Source organism: Heliangelus exortis, chromosome 5 (genome assembly GCF_036169615.1).
Source record: "Heliangelus exortis chromosome 5, bHelExo1.hap1, whole genome shotgun sequence".
Classification (NCBI taxonomy): Eukaryota; Metazoa; Chordata; class Aves; order Apodiformes; family Trochilidae; genus Heliangelus; species Heliangelus exortis.
In genome coordinates, this window is record NC_092426.1 from 28,544,309 (window position 1) to 28,563,855 (window position 19,547).

The window sequence follows — 19,547 nt, forward strand, 5'->3', positions numbered from 1 at the left end:
TACTTAAGTCTCTTGAAAGAGTTTCAGTTGATGCTTAAGCTTTATACAATTTACTTTTATTGTTTTATAACATGACTTACCAGTTGGAAACACAAAATACGATCTGTTCCTTAAGTTATTTTTTCCCTGTTTGGCTGCTTGTTTATGTACAAACTATGAAAAAAATGCATCTTCATATTGTTTAACATACAGCTAAAATATTTGTGTGTGCATATGTACAAGCCCATATTTTGCTAATTTACGATTTTATGCATTCACAGTGTCCCAGCTTTCTCATATGCATTAAGAGTTTTAGTGCAAAAGTATGTATACCTATTTTATGAGGGACTGACAATGATTGTAAGTAACAGAACTGCTGAAACTGTGAAATTTTGCTTCAGTTATTTCCAAATAGTTTTGATTAGTAATTATATGATCATGTGATTAATCATATTGTATAGTATATCAACATCTTATTTCTTCAAGTAGACGTAGTGTAATTTTGGACATTTTAAAAATATTTATATATTATTAACATGTCAAAAACATGCTTTGAATAAGTATTGTATGTTATGTTTTGAAAAGTCTAATTTTACATTTTCACTACATTTATAAAGAGTTATTCTGTCAGAATCTAATACTTTAAAGAGGAATGTGTATATAAAAATTTTAAACAGAGCAGTGCTTTTTGATATGTTGAAGAATTAATGTTAAGCGTATGTATATTATTTAGAAAACATGATCAATAAATATGACTCTTAATTCTTTTTTGTGTTTTTTTGAACACAGGCCTGGTGATCAGTTACTAACCTTTGCTCAACTAAATGATCAATTTAAACGCTAGTCATAAATATATTGTAGTAATTTGTTGTGAAGGTATTAGTTGCATGCTCATCCATCATGAGATTGATGTTTACATTTGTTCACCTGCCTCTTGATTAAAGAAAAGATCAATGAATATTTTAGCAGTTGGAATATTGCTAAAAACTCAGTAGCTTCAGTTTAATTTTTGTAAGATATGGAACACAGTTTGCTGGCCATAGGCCCTGCTATAGAATGGTGCGTTACAAGGTGCCAAAGTAAATGTCTCTGAACTTCTTCCAGGCATTGGCCCTGTTTGTTTGTAGACTGGTAACTGTTTCTCATGTGCTCATTGAACTTGCTGGAATTTTTGTTTACTATAGTCTTCATTTGCCCCAAGAGGAGGAGAGAGGAAAGAATATCTTCCTCATGTGATCAGCATATTTTTGGGTATTTATGTGAGTTCACCATCTTGATTTCAAGTCATTAATTTGTTTTTACATGCATAAGCATGCATATTTACATGCATTATTTATCCAATTGACTTTAAATTCCATTAAGTTCCAATGAGTAGGAGGAAGATTTTGTCGTAGGCATTTTTTATTTATTTTAGTTTTCTAGTTATGTTACTTTTGTTGGTTTATTTCTTTTTTTTAACTGTTCAGTCTAAGGCTTGTAAAGGTTGATTTGCTCCTGAACTGCTTTGTTCCCAGACATTGCCATCTTCCCCAACTACCACCAAGTCCTCTCCATCTGATCCCATGACCACCTCCAGAGCCAATCAGGTACAGTATCATCCTACCATCTACACCATACTTTTCACGGGTGACAGCTTGCAAACTGGAGAAAAAGATATGGTGGGTTAAGGATTTATTCGTTCATTCACATATATACACCCATAACCATAGATATCTAACTCTTGTAAGAAATTGGTAAATTGAAATGAAAATATTTTTCTTTTAATTTTTTGTTATCTTTCTGATGAAAGCAAAGTATCTTGTTACACAGTCCTTTAAAAATTTTATTTGCTTAATAAATAGGAAGGATACACACTGGTGTGTTTGTCGACAGAGTAACTCTTGGTATATGTATGTTTATGTATATATGCACACACGTATTAACTCCTGGATAATTTATAAATTATAATGGAATTATCCCTAAAACAATGCTTAATTAGCTGGAAATCGGCCTAGGAATGGCAGACAGACTTATTTGTTTATTTCAAAAAAATTGAAATGTGTTTGTGGACAGTAACATAGGGGCATTATTTAAATAGTGTATATAATAAAAAAAGATTTGAAATGAAAATTTATTTATTAAGAATGAAATAAAATTGTCTATCTAAAAGCACATCTAAGTAGGCTCGATTCATATTTTATTTTTTAAATCATGTACTGGGTATTTTTCTGTTTTAATTACACTCATTTATTTCTCTTTTAACTGGAAAAAAAATGTCCCATTCATTATGTCCACAAATTGTCATACTGTATATTTTTGCTTTCCCTATGAAAATTTTTAAAGTTACTTCATACCACACTTTTTAGAACTCATTTATGTTTAGTATAACCTTAATATATACCTTATTCATTTTTTTAATATACTGTTAAACTTAATGTTCTTTGTGTTCACATAATTTAAGTATGCAGTATGTGGTAACAGTTTTTAACACAGTCTCTTTATTTACATTATCTGAATGATTCTATCACAAACTAGATGAGAATACCCAAAAAGTTTTCTTCACAAGTTAGTTTTCCCTGGAAGTTAATGTTGTTATTAATTTCCAATCCTTTGATATTTTGTTAACTGCTTAGAACTTGCTGGCTGTATGAGCAAACAATTTAAGATACAACAGAATGCAAACATATTAAAACAATATATCTTTGATCAACACATGACTGTCTGTTGAAAGAGACTTCTAATACAAAAAGGAATGAAATCTACAGGGAAGTTGAACAGATAGAAAAACAAATAAGAAAAATATAAATTGTGATGTTCCTGACTTCAATTTTAAAGCCTTCTTCATCAGCCTGCTTCCATTCAAGCAGCAGTTATTCAACTTCATCATCATGAAACGACAAAGACAAAAACTTTGCCAACAACTAGGGATATTTCATGAGCACTATATTCAGCCTTTATTCTTTCTCAATTAATATTTTGTGTGTTTTAGTTAGAAGATTTTTAAAATGTTGAGTGCATAGATCTTTTCAAGAAGCTTTTGTGCTATTTTTCTTTTCTGTGTGTTCTTTCCCACTTTTTTTTTTTTTCTTTTTTTTTTCTTAAATTATGAGTATGCCCTGATGATCATTATTTGGAGAAAAAGGAAGAGGAAATACTGTTTGAGTGTGCTGTTCAATTAGCATCAGAAAAGTACCTACTTTGCATCTGGTTTATGAATTTTGAATTACCAAAAGTAGAGCATGGCGTAAAAATTTTAAGTTACATTTAAATAGCTAAAAATAGTTATTTTGATAGAAAGGTTTTCTGTGAGAATATTGTCACGTGATATAGCTGAGTATACAAACTAAGGGATGTGTATGATTTGTGTCCTGTGTATAGCCTACATGACATCTTTTAATGCATTTTATTCATCACTTGTGTTCAGTTTTCATACAAATAATCAAGATCTCTTTTGAACGGCATTAAAACTGTATATATTAAGAGAGCAATATGGACTTTTGGAAGTCCTTTACCCTTGAAATTCCTACTGGTTTTTAATTATTTTATGCCTCCTAGTGTTTCCTAATGTCTTCCATCAAGAAGCACAAAGCAAACGATAAGACATTTAAGGCCTTTCTTTTCATTATAGTGATAAGTGATGTAGCTGGCAATTGTTCCCAGCCTGTAGTGTTGATTAACATTCAGCACCAGTGTATTGACAAGTATCTGCACTGCAGCTGTCACATGGAAATAGGTTCCCACACAGTAATCTCAAACCTGTCAGTGGTCATGTAAGTGCCCAATAGGAGAGTATTCAAGGACAACAACAAATGTTTGGTTTAATTCATGGCTGTGTAAGGTAATTCTCAATCAAAACCAACCATCCAGGTATGTGTTTTCTCACAAGTCGCTATATTAGGGTAGCAGGGAGGAACTTATTTAACTGGATGGAAGTCAGGAAAATTAGTGTTAAGGTGTACAAAAAATTCACAGCACACCTGTTGTGGGCACATAGTAGCAAATCTGCCTTCTGATCATTCAGTTTTCTGTTATATTTTAATTGAGAGGACAATATTTTTTATTAAAGATTAATAAGGCGATTAAGCAAGGTTTAAGCACTACTGAAGACGGGGCTGCTGTTGGAGTGAGATTTTTGAAGTGGGTTGGAGGACTCCCCATAGGTCATTTTAATTAGAAAACTGTCAAGTATGTGTGTTGATGAGCATACCTGATGTGATCCTTCCTGCAGTACAACCATGTCAGTTGTGTTCTTCTGACAGAGACTGCATACTGGGGAGAACAATTTCTAGGCATACGTTTTACCGCAAGAGGAAAATAGCTTTGCCAACAGAGGTCAGAGGAAGCTGGGCAGGAAATCTGGCTTCTATTATGCCTTCCTTTTAATGACTCACTTTGCCTCCATTTAGATGAGATCAACTCCTTTGTATGGCAGTGTCAGCTTTTATTGAATTGTTTATTTTTTGAAAAAAAAACCAAACCAAAAAACTAACCAAGCTGAAAAAAAAACCAAACCAAACCAACAAAACTCCCAATGTTCATGACACTGTTCTTTTTATGATTCTCAAGGAGAGAGTATTCTCTAAAATGTTTTACACAGTGGAAGAAAAATGTTCCTTCGGAACTGTCATGTGTTGTTTTATACTGAATTGCCATGTATGACACAGAAACCCCTGCCTTGGAAGTGATTTTTCTTTAGTTCTTTGTTCCAGGAAGGTATACTTCTGTCAATATTATTGTTGTAAATGTCTCGTGTATTTTTTCAGTTGAAATTCCTTGGGCCTTTGTTCACATTAAAAATTCATATGCTACAAACTCCCGAAGGAAGAAAGAACCAAAGAGACAATAGAATTAGGGACATCTCAAATAACTGTTGTTTTTTCTCCTCTCCTGTCTGCCTATTACTGAAAAAAATGTCAATCTTTATGAACTTTTTGACAGAGAGCTTCTGTATTACCCCCTTCTGAACTTTGTCAGCTTTGTTTATAACAGGAACACTGGCAGACATATGGCTGCAGTGGTGAAACTGTTCTGCTGATGCCCCTGGAGCTGGCAGAATATAGCTTTACTTTTATTTACCAGAAAGAGGAAATCAATTTTACTTTTCCACAGAATACTAAAAGTGGGAATTCCATCTCAAAAGTGATGAATAGCACCATAACCATCATATAACACATGCTTGCTTTTCCTCTGTAGTATCTGCTAAAGGTACAAGTTCTAATATTTTTTTTTAACAAATAAATGACATTAGACAGGTACTTCTATAATTAAAGTGTTTACATCTTTTGTCTACAAGATTATTTTTTCCTTTTATCTGCCTGCTTTACTGATGTTACTGTTATTTTAGAGGAAATACGAGTGATGTGAACCTAAGCTTTGTATTTCTCCTTTCTCTATTTGTTGTATGCCTATAAATGCATTTGCAAACCTTAGCATCTTTTCTTCAGTCCTCCCTTTTTTCCATGAGAGGGATAGTGCTCCTTTACTATTGGCTATAAGAGAATAAAAGGCCAAAACACAGGTTCAAACTTAGAATTAGTGAGGAGAGTGATGGATAGGAGTCCTTTCCCTTAAAATTTAGGTAGGCTTTTACTGAGATAGGTTATTCAGTAATGTAATAGGATTTGTCATCACATCATCGACACCTTACTGTGTCATTAACTTACTATACAAACTTTCTATTATTTTAACTTGTTAAAATGCGCTATTTTTTTCCCATGGCATTTGCATTTTTTAGAGTTGTACCTTATATTTTGCTTCTTTGTGGATACATGTGAAACTCTAATTATATCATTTAGTATGGTGTAATATAAATGTTGGGGAGTGCAGATAGGTGTAGGATTTGTCCAGTCAGACCTCAAGGTTTACGGTTTTTTGAGCACATCTATATCAGTCAATTGCCACAACATATGAAATCTATAATCCTTTTCAAATTTTTTACACAGCAGGACTGAGCCAGTTTTCTTGGTACTGCCTGAACACAAGAGGTACAGCACAAGTATGTGGCTGTTACAATCTTGGTATTATGAATTTTTACTTTTTTGCTTATAAGATCTCTTTATTTTATGCAAAATCTATAGATTGCAAGGGAATGTAGTAGTACACACATAACTATCAATTGGGGGCTTAATTAATATCTCTGAATTGTAAACATTATTTTTCATGGTCTCCCTCTTTCTGTCTTTAAAGAACAGTCCTGTTCTTGTCTGTAAAATACTTGCAGAAGTATATTTTTTTATTCCTGGCAGAGAGGTAGAATCTGAAAATAAAAGCTGTCTCTTAAGTATAGTGATAGCTTTTAAAGTGTTGATAATTCCTATCACCCATTTAATATATACTTTGTTGTGGGAGGCGGAAGAAGAAATAGGAAAGAAACTTTGTCTTAGTCTTTATGACAAGTAATTCTAAAATATGTATAATAGCAAACATAATATGCTAAAGTTTTTATCAGTAGATTAATGTTAAAATACAAATAGTGAGTTTTAATTATGATCCCAGGATACAAGATAGCCACCAGAGGCCTTTGAGATACTGTCTCTATTTGTATTTCACAATTTGATGTGAGTGTTAAGATACTTTGTCTCTGACATTGTAACTGCAATATTCATCTAACTTTAATCTAATTTTAATGTAATTTCTTACAGTGATATTGAGAAAATCTATTTTATTTGAAGTCTGTGACAGATTGACTAATACTGGATGTATCACTTGATCTGTCTAAATCTCAGTACCATGCATTTAAAAACAAGGTCCATATAAAGCTTTTTAGTGCTCTCATAAAATATGCTATAGAATAAAAAAATAATAATTAAAAAACCCAACAAAACTTATAACTTTATTTTGATTGTTCAGAATATTAGCTACAGCGTTTCTCTGTGAGATAACATTTTGACTTTTTTTCAACCTGTCAGATTAGTCATTGATAAATTTTTACTCCCTATTGAACATTGTGCATTGTAATAAGGTTGAATGAAAGTGCCTACATTAGTTAGAAAAAGTACATCTCTTTCTACTGTGAGAAAACCTTTACGTTTCACATTTGTAAATAATTTTATCAACTGTGAATTCATGTTTATAAAGCGACCTTTTTGTTTCAATTTCATAAGACGACAGAGTTCCCTTTTTGATTACAAGTTGCCAATGGCACACTGTGGACAGCATATAATAAAAAATATTTGAGATAACATATCTAGAAAAGGCTAGGGAGTGTTATTCTGCTGTTCAAGTAAGAGGACTCCAGTAGAGGTTTCAGTGCTTCAGAGTGCTGCTGCTCAATTAAAATGCTTCATTTCTTGGCTAAACTCAAAGCACAATGAACCTGTAGACTTTTTTTTCTGGTTCTTGGGCTTTTATTATATTTCTTACTTTTATTATATCTCTCTTGCTCTTTGACTGCTTTTCCCAAATATTTTTGCAGTAGCTGAGCTCAGTGCTTTTGTTTGTATTGTCTCCTTAAACATATATTTTTTTTAAATACTATAAAGATTTTTAAATAGCAATTTTTAAAAAATCTTACATGCAAATCAGTTTGGATTATGTTTCTCTTCCTTATCGTCTCTTTCAATTTTACCCCCTTGGGCAACTAAATAGATAATTTGTGTTCATATTCCTTCATATTGATTAACTTGTTTCCTTTATTCTCCTCTCTCCCACCACACAACAAATACTTCTTTCTTAAATGTCAAGAAAGTGTTGTCAGGAGCATTTATAAGATGTGGGGAAGGCTGTAGTTTCCCATTGCTAAGTGTCTGAATACAACTGGTAAATCATTCAGAGGATCTCATGAATGATCTGCCAGTTGCAATTCTGTACGTGAAAATGTGATTCCATATTCATGTATCAGGTTTTGTTTCTATGCTTGAAAAAGAATTTCAGTAAGCTCCATCCCCTGTTCAAAAAGATGTTCTTTCTCAGTTTAGCTGAGTACAAGTTAACTATCCTTTATCTATTAAAATTGATAAATGCTAAACCATTTTCTACTCACATTTTGAATTCTACCTGGTCGGTAGGTTTTATTTTTTTCCTCATGGATAAAAATCATGAGAGAAAAAAAAAAGATTTTAAAAGGCAGATGAAATAAGGCTTGGAAAAATATGAGGAAAAGGAGAAGCTATTTTTTCTTGTAAGGAAACAGTTTTAACAAGATATTACATCGTCATTACCCCTGTTGTGCATTAATGAAGATGAAGCCCATCAACAGTTTTAATCCTTAGTTTAGTTATTAGTTTTAAAACTTGTTAAAGGAGGTGAATAAATGTAGAATTTTGGAAACATGCTACAGTGATTTAGAAAACAAATTTTGCTGTAGTATGACTTTTTATGGTCTGCTTTTCCTTCATTGATTTGTAAATCATACATGTAGTTTATGCATTCTGAGTTTTGGGAGAAAAGTCATCAGTACACTTAGTGTTTGTGTGGGGTTTATTCAATCTATGAACATGTAAAAATTTAACAATTTTTTAACTGAATAGATTTTGCTTTAGACTTGCATGTATATATTATTCAGGTTGTTTAGGATTAAAAAAAAATATCATTCTGTAATTGAAGATCTTGTTCTGAACTTTAAGGATATTTGCAGACACGATATGTAGGTTCTGAAAATAAATAGCATGTTATGAAGTGCCAGATATTTCTTCATTCAAGATCTATTCCATGTAAGCTAAAGTGAAAGCTGACAAGGTGCAACTCTGTGGTCTAACCAAAATTATAACTGTCAAATGCTCAGGTTTTGTGACATAATGTTTTATTCAGAATTGGGAGAAAAAGCCAACCATAGTCTAAGGTATATAGGAAAAGAGTCACTAAGTGCACTCTTTGCTGTTTGAGCAGCCCAGAGAAAACAGAATATCAGAGCAATTTCCATAATGCAAATTTGAATGACTTTACTGCTTTTTTTCTGTATTAGTCACGCAAAGGTTGGACTCTGAGTTTTGAGCTGTTCAGAAATTAATTCAGAAGCTCCTAAAGAGTTCAGAATTTATATAATCAAGAGTTATATGAGAACGTAGAAAGAAACATCATGGTTATAGAGCTTACTATCATACCAGGGCAGATACTTAACATCACAAATTACAGGGCAGAAAGTGTAACGTTTTTATGACATCTCAGAGGTAAGTTAAATGAGGCATAGTTAGGCCTAGCCCTAGAAGGTCCTGCTCTGGGCATACATGAAATGAAATCTTCTTTGTGCCATGTAAAACATTATCAGTTTCACAAGCTGTTTGTAGGAATAGTGCAGAAACACAGTGCACCGTGCTGCAGGCTTCATGCCAGATACATAATTTTTTTGGTGTTCTTTGAGAATTTATCAGATGGTGAGAAGTCATAGATAGATGTGAAACAAACTCAACAATTAAAGCAGACTGATTTGAGAAATAAAAAACCCAACAAAACCATAGAAAGAAGCTGTTTGACTTACTACACAGAGGGATAAGAGGTGGGAGGCTTTTTTCTTCCAGAGATAAGGTGCACCTCCTGATACCTTTGCCCATAGCATCACATCCCAGACTTAAGTCAATATCTTTATGCTGCAGTCAAAACAATATGTAACTGCAGCTTATTCTGAAGCACTGTTTTCCTGTAGTTTTGTGCCTGTTGTTATTTTCACACTAGCTGGTGGGGGGGGGGATTAGAGTTTATTTGTGGAATGTTGTGGCTTTGTTTTTTTCTTTCTTTTTTTCTTTTTTTTTTTTCCTTTTTTTTTTTTCCTTTTTTTTTTCCTGAAAATAATTGTGATAATAAATTAGCAGCTGCCCCCTACCCATGGAATACTGAAATGCAGTCTCCGTGTAAGCTCTTTTAAGTGTTACTGCTTTATGGAATAAAATGGGTTTGTAAAATAGATTAAACTGTGATTGATGATGTTCTTTGGTAAAGAGTACTGAAGCAAAATACAGTTCCTTCAGATATTGTGCAGACCAGTGCTTATGCATAATTAAGCCATGCAGAAAAAAAGAAATCAAGTGAAAAGATAAGCAAATCTTTGCAGAATATTTATCGATCATAATATATTTAAAATATTTAGTGAAACACTTCTTATTTAAACCAAAATGGAGTTTTTCCAAGTAAATGCACACATAGAATAACACATATGTAGTAGAGGTATAAAAACATGGGATGTGTATGTCTAAATACATCCGTTTCTAACAATTGTGTCCCACAGCCTCAATTTGCTTAAGGAGTTACTTTTTTCCATGTCAACATTTGTATTAGATGGTTAACAGGCCAAAATTATTAATATATATCTATTTCCAAATGTTACCTCTGCCTAGCTTTTGTAATGCTTAATAAATCTTAAAAGTTGCAAGGGGTTGTTTTGTTTTGTGCTTGTTTGTTTTTTTGTTTTGTTATTGCTAATTTACAGATAGTTTTTCTTAGTAAAATTTGGGTCCACAGATTCCCATTCTATGACAAGTATAACCCTCTGGACAGATATCTGAAGCCAATATGGTTTGCAGGTATCTGGTTTTAAAAATATATATTTAAAATTTTCTCACTGAGCTAAATCTGTTATTATCTAAATCCCGGGTGCTTAGCAGGGAGGATGCAGCTGCAGTTTTTTCTTGTGTTTATGCTTTTCTTGATAGGCTAGGTTGACATTCATTATTGGCATAATTGCTAGTACCTATCAATCTTTTTGTTTCTGTTTATTCAACTACTAATTTCTCTCATTGCCTCCACTTATTCCATTTTTTTTTCCTCTTTCGGCAGTAGTCACTATTTCCTTGTGTCTATCTCAGTTAATAATGTATAACTACAAGTTTAGAAAAGAATGAATGAGGAAGGAGATATACCTATAAATGAAACATATACGTATATATTTGCTTGGGTGAATGTTAAGTTATAAGCTAGCCACTTAATTATCATTACTGATATATTTACCTAGTCTAGGAGTTTGATATTACCTGGATCTGATCTCTGATCCTTGTCAGGTTTTGAATTGGCTTGTAGGAAGCTTGTGCAAGGCTGATGCAAAGTTAGGCCAAGATATACCATTAAAAATTCCCTGTTCTTTTTTTTATTTTTATATTTTTAAATAAATATAAAGTGGGTATAAAAGCTCTCTTTCAGTTAAAAGCTATATTATTTAAATTAATATTGTTAAAAACAGAAATTTGCTTTGAAGAAAGGTTGGAGAAGATCTTGAAATAATGATGTATCAGACTTAGGGGTTTTTTTTAATTATTATTATTCCATGATCTTGTGATGTGAAGAGCTTTCACTTGTTTTTGTGCAGAAGCACATTCATGTCTGACCTTCTTGCAGCTGTGAGATTCTAAGACATGATTGGCCTGTCAGAAGGAATGGTTCCATTTATTGTGTCTGTATAGAGCAGGAGTATGTCATGTCTTCCATATGGACTTGCTTTTGGTTTTTTATTGTTTTTAGAATCAGCTGAATTGTGAATGAAGAGTTTAAAGAGGCACTGCTGAATAAGTAGCTTCTGTACTCTCCAACTGAGCTGGAGTTGTTGTCTAGGTAGTAGTGTTCTCCATAAAAGTAATTAAGCATTATGGAGTTACATATAGAATTGTATATGTGTAGTAGACAATTGCATCTGTATGTACTAAAAGCCTTATATAGTAGTGATATATTCAGGTGGTGTGGGATTTACTTAATGTACTGACATTTTTCTTAAGTTTTTGAATCAAACCTTAGGTCAGTGGGAATGGTAATGAGCACCTGCCTTTCCTTGTTTACTTTTTTTTTTCACATTGTGTGCCTGGCTAGATGTTGTCTGTGTTTAAAATCTTTTTTTTGTTAAAAACAGTTCAGCTCTACCATTTTATGTGCCTCTATCTGAAGGAACATAAAAATATTTCTCTTATGAAAACATATTGTCACTAGATTTTGGTGCCTAGACCTGATAAGGTGCCTTTCACTATTCTGTTTCACATTAGAATATTTTACATAATGGACTTTGAGAACCACAGAGTTTTATTGGTTTTTTTTTTTACATGAAGTGTCTTTTCAGCAATTTCAGTGATGACATTACATTATAATTACATTATGTCTTTCAATCAAAAGCACCCCAAATTACTGTACTCCATAGTACTGTAAATATTCATGCTTTTGTGAAACCCATCCTTGACTCTGGAATGTTGTCAGGTATTCATAGAACAGCATGAAACAAATTAGATGAAGAAAAGAGAAAAGAGATTTTAGATAGAGAGGGAGAACTCTTGTGATTTAAGCTAGAGAGTAGGGTTAAAAGTTCTACTGTTACTGAAAGTATCATTCAGGCTTTTCTGGCCAGATCAGTTAGTATTCCTGCTTTCTGTCTTCTTAAAAGATGTTTCATCTGAAAAATGTAGCAGTCAATATAGATGTCTGATTTTCTATGTTAACTGCATACTCTACAATTGGGTGAAAAGCTCTGATTTTTTGCTCCTGTATAATTCAGTGTGTAACTGGCTCTTTTTTTTTTTTTTTCTTAATTATAAAGTGAGAAGTATAAATGAAGCTACTCAAAATACATTACACTTCTCTGCAAATGTAATTTGAAACTCATGAAACATTAATGCATAAAATATGGAATGTTTTTTTTATGCTGCACAGAAAAAAAAAAAAAAGTTAAGTTTCTTCTCCATGTTATTAAAACTATGTATCATAGCAAATTCATGGAGTATTTGATTTCTTCCACTCTCCCACTTTTTAATGTTTTCATGAGGGATACTCATGAAGCTATTAATGGACTTCTATGTGTGCAAATTTGTAATTATAATGTTCAGAACTAGATAATCTCAGAAAATCAACCACCTGTATAACCAAGGTTGTTTCAAAAATTATTCTCTCCATACACAACTTGCATGTGCACACATTCAGTAAAAACTGCTTTCTCAAAAGGAGCCTTTCTTTTATAATAGAGCTTTTCCCTCTTCTATCAAGAAGCCTATTTATGAGATAGAGCCTGTGAACACACTTGCAACAAAGGCAGCTGAAGAGATATCAGAGAAATTTTTTTTTGTTTGTTTAAACATGATTTGCCTATTCCTTGCTGTGAGAATTTTGCCTTCCAAATTAGATCTTTAGTTAAAAGCATGAAAGAAAAACCTAATGTTCATACTATAAAGTGGGCAGAAGCATAATTAGATAGTAACTTAAAGAAGCAGGAGGTACTTTTTTCATTATCCCTAAGAGTCAAAATTTAATATAAAATACAAATTGAAAAATGGTCTAGATTTAAGCCAAAGCAGTAATTTGTGCAAAAAGCCTCATGTTCTTTCCTTCCTCTAGTAAATCTTTCTCCAGCATGGTTGTGTGGTTCTAAGCCTTATGATTTCAGATGTAAATTATTCCCAAGCATTTAAGCTGAAGTTAGGTTTGTATTGTGGGATAGTTGTCAGGATTAAAATGAAATAACGCCCTTGAGAAATGCAGCTTCAGCTGAGTGGAGGTCTGAGAACTGGAACAAAATGAACACTTGTGATAAACAGTAGAGTAGAAATCACCCTAAACTCCTGCTGCAATGGAGTAGCAGATATAAATACATGTTTAAGAATGTGGTTGCACTGTCTTTTTATTTTATTAGAGTTATTATGATCTAGTATGATTTTAAATTAAGAAAAACCTCATACTTGAAATATCACTTTTTACAATGGGTTTATTTAACTTCGAGTTTACTTGAAAGAAACAGCATACCACAAAGAAGAAACATAAAGAAACGGCAAGATTATATTAATATTGCAATAAATGCAGGTAAAATACATGAAGGAAATACTACAAGTGTATTTGCTCTTTGTGGTGAGAGGAAAATCTCAGTAGCACATGACTAGGAAAAAAAAGTATATTATGTTGAGGAACTACATAGCAACTAATCTTTTCCTGTAATCGATTTGCATTTAATAGCAATATGTTGGGTCTAGATACCATTTTATAGAAAAAGAAAATTGTAATTGACATAGTGTTTACAGAATTTAAACATTATCAGGGAAGGTTAATTTATGATCTAGCTTTTATTTACAATATTTACGTTTATTTACGTTATGATCTAGCTAAATTTAATAGGGATATTTTTATGGATATTTGCTTATTTTGTTAAGTAAATATACATTTAGAAAGATGTCTGTATTTTTAAAGTATTTTCTCTAAAAGGAATAGAGTGAGCAACCATGGATTTTTTCCATGCACAAAACCTCTGAAGAAGCAAGTTTTTATTTCACTATACATACATATGGAAGCCAGTCCAGAACTAATGAAGTCACTGAGACATTCCACTAACACCCTTAAGGATCTCTTCCTGAAAAGATTTGCTGTGTAAGCCTTCTGCTGCAGGCTGAGCCCCAGTCTGACATAAGCAAACACCTGTCCAGACCAGCCTGGTATTTCTGCCTCCTGTCCACATAGGATGTCTCATGACCTTTTGGTAGTTTGTTTTGCCTCGAGCTTGTGGTTGGCACTAGGTATATAGCCAGGGACTTCTCAGGAGCTGGCTGATAGGACAGATTGTGGCTGTAAATTCTAAGTGCATCATGCATCATCTTGCCTGTAATGTAATGTTTGTTTTTCTGTGTGATTCCAGTAGATTTCTATCACATCTTTTGTTGACCCCAGTTTTTCTCCCAGGTTTTCATCGTACTGCCACTTTGGTTTAAGGATGGATGTCACAGGGCCACTTGTGTCAGTTGAAGCCTACTCTAACTGTGTTTAGCTTGACACAGAAAATAATAGATGGCTCTTACTCTTCATTGACTGCTCTGTGCAGGAACTTGTGCTCTCAAAATACCCTCTCATCAGCTCCAAGCCTACAGTCGAATGAGAAGCTAAAATAGCATCCAGTATTCAAATAGGTATAGATTCCAGAGCCCAGATGGAGTTTTAGAGAGTTTAAACTAATTTATGAGCAATAAAAGTGATAAAATAGAAGGTGGTAATTTAAATACGGTTTTAAGGGAATAACAGTTATTTGCTATAGAGAGACTAAAATATAGAACTGTGATAGATTAGGGTAAATTTGTCACATTAAATGGAACATTTTTTGTGAAGACATATCTCTGTTAGGAGAAAATAACGTTACAGAAGAAGCTTAAACATTTAAGAGGAGAAAATACAACTACTACAGAAGATTCATGGGATGAGTATAATTAAATTTCTGAAAATAAATGAAGAAAAAGGAAAACTGAATAACAGATTTTTTTTTAAAATGCCCTTGGTTCATTAATATCTGTACAGTCTCTTTAGAAACAATTCTCTGAGTTAGAATAAACATAGGATAATACAATTAAATCCTCCTACTATCAAGTTGTTTGTTTTTTTCCAAGTTTTGTTGCTATTTTGTATAATTAATGAGAATTTTTCTTTTCTGGGGTAATTTAGTATATTTCACACCACCATGTCAAGTTTTAAATGTAAAGCCAGGTTTCTTGATCTCCTTATGTACAGTTACTCTAATTGGCATAAGAGAGCATCAATTGCTAAGTCCTGCTGTCTAACCAGTCAGCATGTATTTCATCCTCCCAATACATTTGCCAGGTAAATATTTTGTATTAGCTGGGTGGCACATAAGGTGCTAGTTTATGGTTGCCACCCCCCACCTCTGAAGACTGTGAGCACTAAGAACATGCCCAGAGCTTGTGTCATTAGAGAGGGGGGCAAGGAAATAAGGTAATTAGAAAAGTGAAAATGTTGAGAACATTGCCATAGGTAGTTAGAGGTCTTTACATTTGAGGAGTGGGAATGAGGACTGGAGAGACATAACTTAAGGTTTTCATGTGGCAAATGTGCAGCAATGCAGATTTGGTCATGGTTCTGCTTGCCCTGAAGATATTCTGTGTTTATTGACATATGCCTATAACTGCTCCCAGTTTGCAGCATAAGGGAAGTAGCACAGCATCATCACTAAACATCTGGCATTCCACAGAGGATGCTGTTCAGCTCCCACAACTGAACCAGAACCTTCAGTGTGGTAGATCAGAGGACTTTGAGGTGATGCTGGTAAGATGAGTGAGTGCAGCATGGGATTATGCAGGTGGGCTGTCAGTAAATCAAGAAGGATGTAGGAACTAGCCAATAAAGTGTTTGGAAGTCTAGGGTGTTGCAGCATGCATGAATATGAGCCATTAATGCTAAGTTAAAGCAATTTGAATTATGTCCTCTGGACATAATGCCTGAGATCCCTCAAGTACTGAGTGTTCTCTTCTGAAGTGCAGTTTCGTCAAATACCTGCTCACTTCACTGGGGACTGAGGGAAACAAACTGCTCTCCAGTATGAGCTCTTCTTAAGCACCCCTGTTTCTTGGACTGTTGCACCTTTGTAAAGACTTTTAAAGACATAGTAGTATATTAGTGAAAAGTTGCACAGTTAAATTGCTTTGTTGCCTTTATTTTTGTTATAGTTTTGTTCCTTGTCAGGGGAGAAGTATGATACTTGCTGTGCCTGATTTTGAGCTTGCTTATGTTAAGCAAATAGGATGAGAGTGATGCCTGTAGTAGTAATTAATTTGCTTTGGGAGCAAGCAAATGCTGTCATTGCAATCCTTATTTTTATAAAATCTATTTGGCATGAAATAAACGTTGAGTTTCTTTCTATTTTTTCTTTTACTTTCAATTGCTAATTGCATATGCATTTTATGCTTATGTTCATAATTGCTTTAGATACTCTTCTTTTTTTATCACAATTTCAGTGTAGCCAGGATCATACAAGTAAACCTTGAAACCTAACCTTCCTGCATTAGTCGAAGTACTATTATTTTGGATAGTAGTTAGGTTTCTCACTTCTGCATCCGAATAATTTTCTGAACTGCCCCATTTCCCTGACAGACAGGGAGTTAAGTACTTTAGAACATATTGGTGGTACAGGTAACAAAACCAAATAGGTAATAATCACTTTTTCATTTTCTGTTTTTGTAACAGGAGCTGAGGCCAGTAATTTTGTTGAATCATTTTATATCTTGTAACTCAGTGACCTTATGGATTTTAGGCTTCAACAAAAAAGAAAAAATACATATATTTGCATTATTTCATTTTTACTGACACCTAGAGGTCTGTGGCTTAATGTTAGATACTGCATGAGTATATACCACCCATTTCCCTAAAGAGTTTATATTCCAGTATATACACCAAAGAAAGTCAAGTGAATGCAGGAAACAGGTTGAGAATATATATATGTATATATATATATATATATATAAAATAATTCTAAGTATGTTTTCCTCTTTAAAGTAATTACCACCCTTTAGGGAAAAAAAAAAAGTCACAAATACAGGAAGGTTGCAAATTATTATCTCAAAAGAATGCAAATGTCATGGTTATGATTTAAGCAAGATGCATACAGATGTATTTGTGTTCTTTTAAAACTGAATTTTAATTGGAATGTAATGTTTTCTGTGACATCTTAGTAAAAAGTAGATTGTCTGTATTGACTAATTACTGTAGTATATTAGTATATAGTAGAACAAAAAAACTTCTAATCAAGGTGGGAGTGGATGGGTATAGGGAAAGGGATCATTTTTTCTTTTATCTGATTAGGCAGATAAATCTGTTGATCAACCAGAATTGTTAATAGTGAATATGAATTGTTAATAATTGTTAATAGTGAGCCATTCTCTTAGAGATCATTCTCTTTTTGCTTAAAGAACAAATATTTCTTAATTTTGTGGCTGAATTAAACCATTATTTTACTTTACTTTAACAGTCCTTTAGAGTAATCGTAGCCATATTAAAATAATCTGGATTTACATACGTTGCAAGTATAGCTATGTTAAGTCACCATATGCTTCAATGCTGCCCTAAAATTAAATCTAGTTACTTCTGCAATTTCTTATATGCTTATGAAAGTGTAATTTCATACCTTCTTATGTTCTTCTGTTGAACTTAGATAAACGCTCATGCCTCCCTTTTTGAGAACTGTGCCTATTGGTTCTGAAACTAAGGAGGCTGTGGCAAATCACAGTTGTCCAAATCTCAAACAAAGAAGCTGTTAATATGTCCTAAGTCACTTTCTATGATATGTGCCACAAAACCATAATCACACAAGCTCTACTGTGCAATAAAAGTTGCACTTCTACTGAGTGATTCTATTTTTATGCAACTTTGCATTTTTGAGTGTTAGTGAAAAAAAAAATTCCTCAAAAAAGCCAAACCCAACAAACCAAACCAAACAAATGAAAAAACCCTTACATATATATATTTAACAAAAAAAAATCTGAACATCCTTACATTTAGCAATTAGTTAGTGTGTTTTGCATCTAGAGCCCCAAATACCGTATCAAATTCAAGAAGGGTTTACTTCTTTTTCTGATAGGAGAAATAGCAAAAGGCACCTCAGAATCATCAAGTAGTTCAAACTACATTTTGAAACTACTATGAGGTGTCCTGACTTAAAATGCCCATGTATATAAAGATAAACATTTCAATGTGTGTGTGTGTATATACACAAATATGTATAAATAAATATACACATATTGAGATGCTTGTATTTTCATAAAGATTATTTGATATATAGGTGGACTAAGTATTTTTTTCAATACCATACATTTATGTTATCTTTAGAATAACTCAACATCTTAATAATTTTTACTTATACCATAGAGCAACTTTTATTCTTATACCAGTGAGACTGAAATTCTAAAACAGTTAAAAATTCTATATATGCTGTAAAAATATCCTGTGCAAAAGATGATATGGTATGTTAAAATTTTTCATGTGCACATTGCATAAGTGGAGAATGTTTCTTAACTTTTTAACATGCTGGATTTCCAAAGATTTTATTTTTATGCTATCATAACTACTGGAAATATATAAAATTAGTAAGACTAGAAAAAGCTTATTTTTAGGGCATGCATTTTTATTTGTAATTAGCTTGACTTTATAGTAAACTTGAATTTATAATGAGGCAGTAAGATGATAATGTTGCTAATAAAATTTTAATTGGATTTTGTATTGACTTGTTGCTGAGATTTGAGGTAGCCTTTTGATGAAAAGGTCCATAAATTGAAAGGTGTTACTCCCAACATTTATGGTCCATATCATTAGGCTACTAAAAAGTATTTTTGTAAAAGAAAGCATCATATCAGTTAAATATGAATAACATTAAAACTTTGGGACATTTATAAAAGGTATATAAAAATGAAAGCTATGAAAAATACGTATAAATATTTGAATTTTTATGTCATTCTTTGCTCATAGAGAGAAGTCAATGAGTAATAAACTTGTTGACCCTAATGAGGTTGTAACAGTTTGAAACTTGTTCAAACAGGAGGAAAGGTTGGATTTATAGGCAAAACCCTTTAATTTGAAAACATTTTGTTTTCTTAAGATGTACAATGGCCATATTCTGTTCTTTCAAAATCTTCAGCATGTAGATACTCTCTCCTGCTGCACTTCATTTCCATAGGCTAAATAGTAGTGCCCTGTAGTACACAAAAAATTTCTGAACACCAGGATTGGTGTCCTGTTGAAGACCAACTTTATTATCTGTCCATGCTATACCATATTTGCTTTCTTTAGTCAAGTGTTTTGGAGTTTGGTTTGGGATTTTTGTTTGAGGGGCTTGGGGGTTGTTTTTGTTTGTTTTGGGGTTTTGGGGTTTTTTTTGTGGGTTTTTTTTTGTTGTTGTTGTTGCTGTTTGCTTTTTTGTTTGGGTTTTTTTGGTG

At 32.9% G+C, this 19,547-nt stretch overlaps 1 protein-coding gene across 2 annotated transcripts in view; it reads left to right on the plus strand.

Annotated features, from left to right (window-relative positions):
• Window positions 1-19,547, plus strand: part of NOVA1 (NOVA alternative splicing regulator 1) — a 143,504-nt gene that overhangs the window by 120,404 nt on the left and 3,553 nt on the right. Inside the window, exon 4 of one of the 2 annotated variants that reach the window (XM_071746207.1) lies at window positions 1,494-1,565. The exons of the other annotated variant lie outside the window; for it this stretch is intronic. Within the exon in view, the coding sequence (XP_071602308.1) occupies window positions 1,494-1,565 (72 nt within the window). The remainder of the gene's footprint in view (window positions 1-1,493; window positions 1,566-19,547) is intronic. 2 annotated transcript variants of the gene reach the window in all.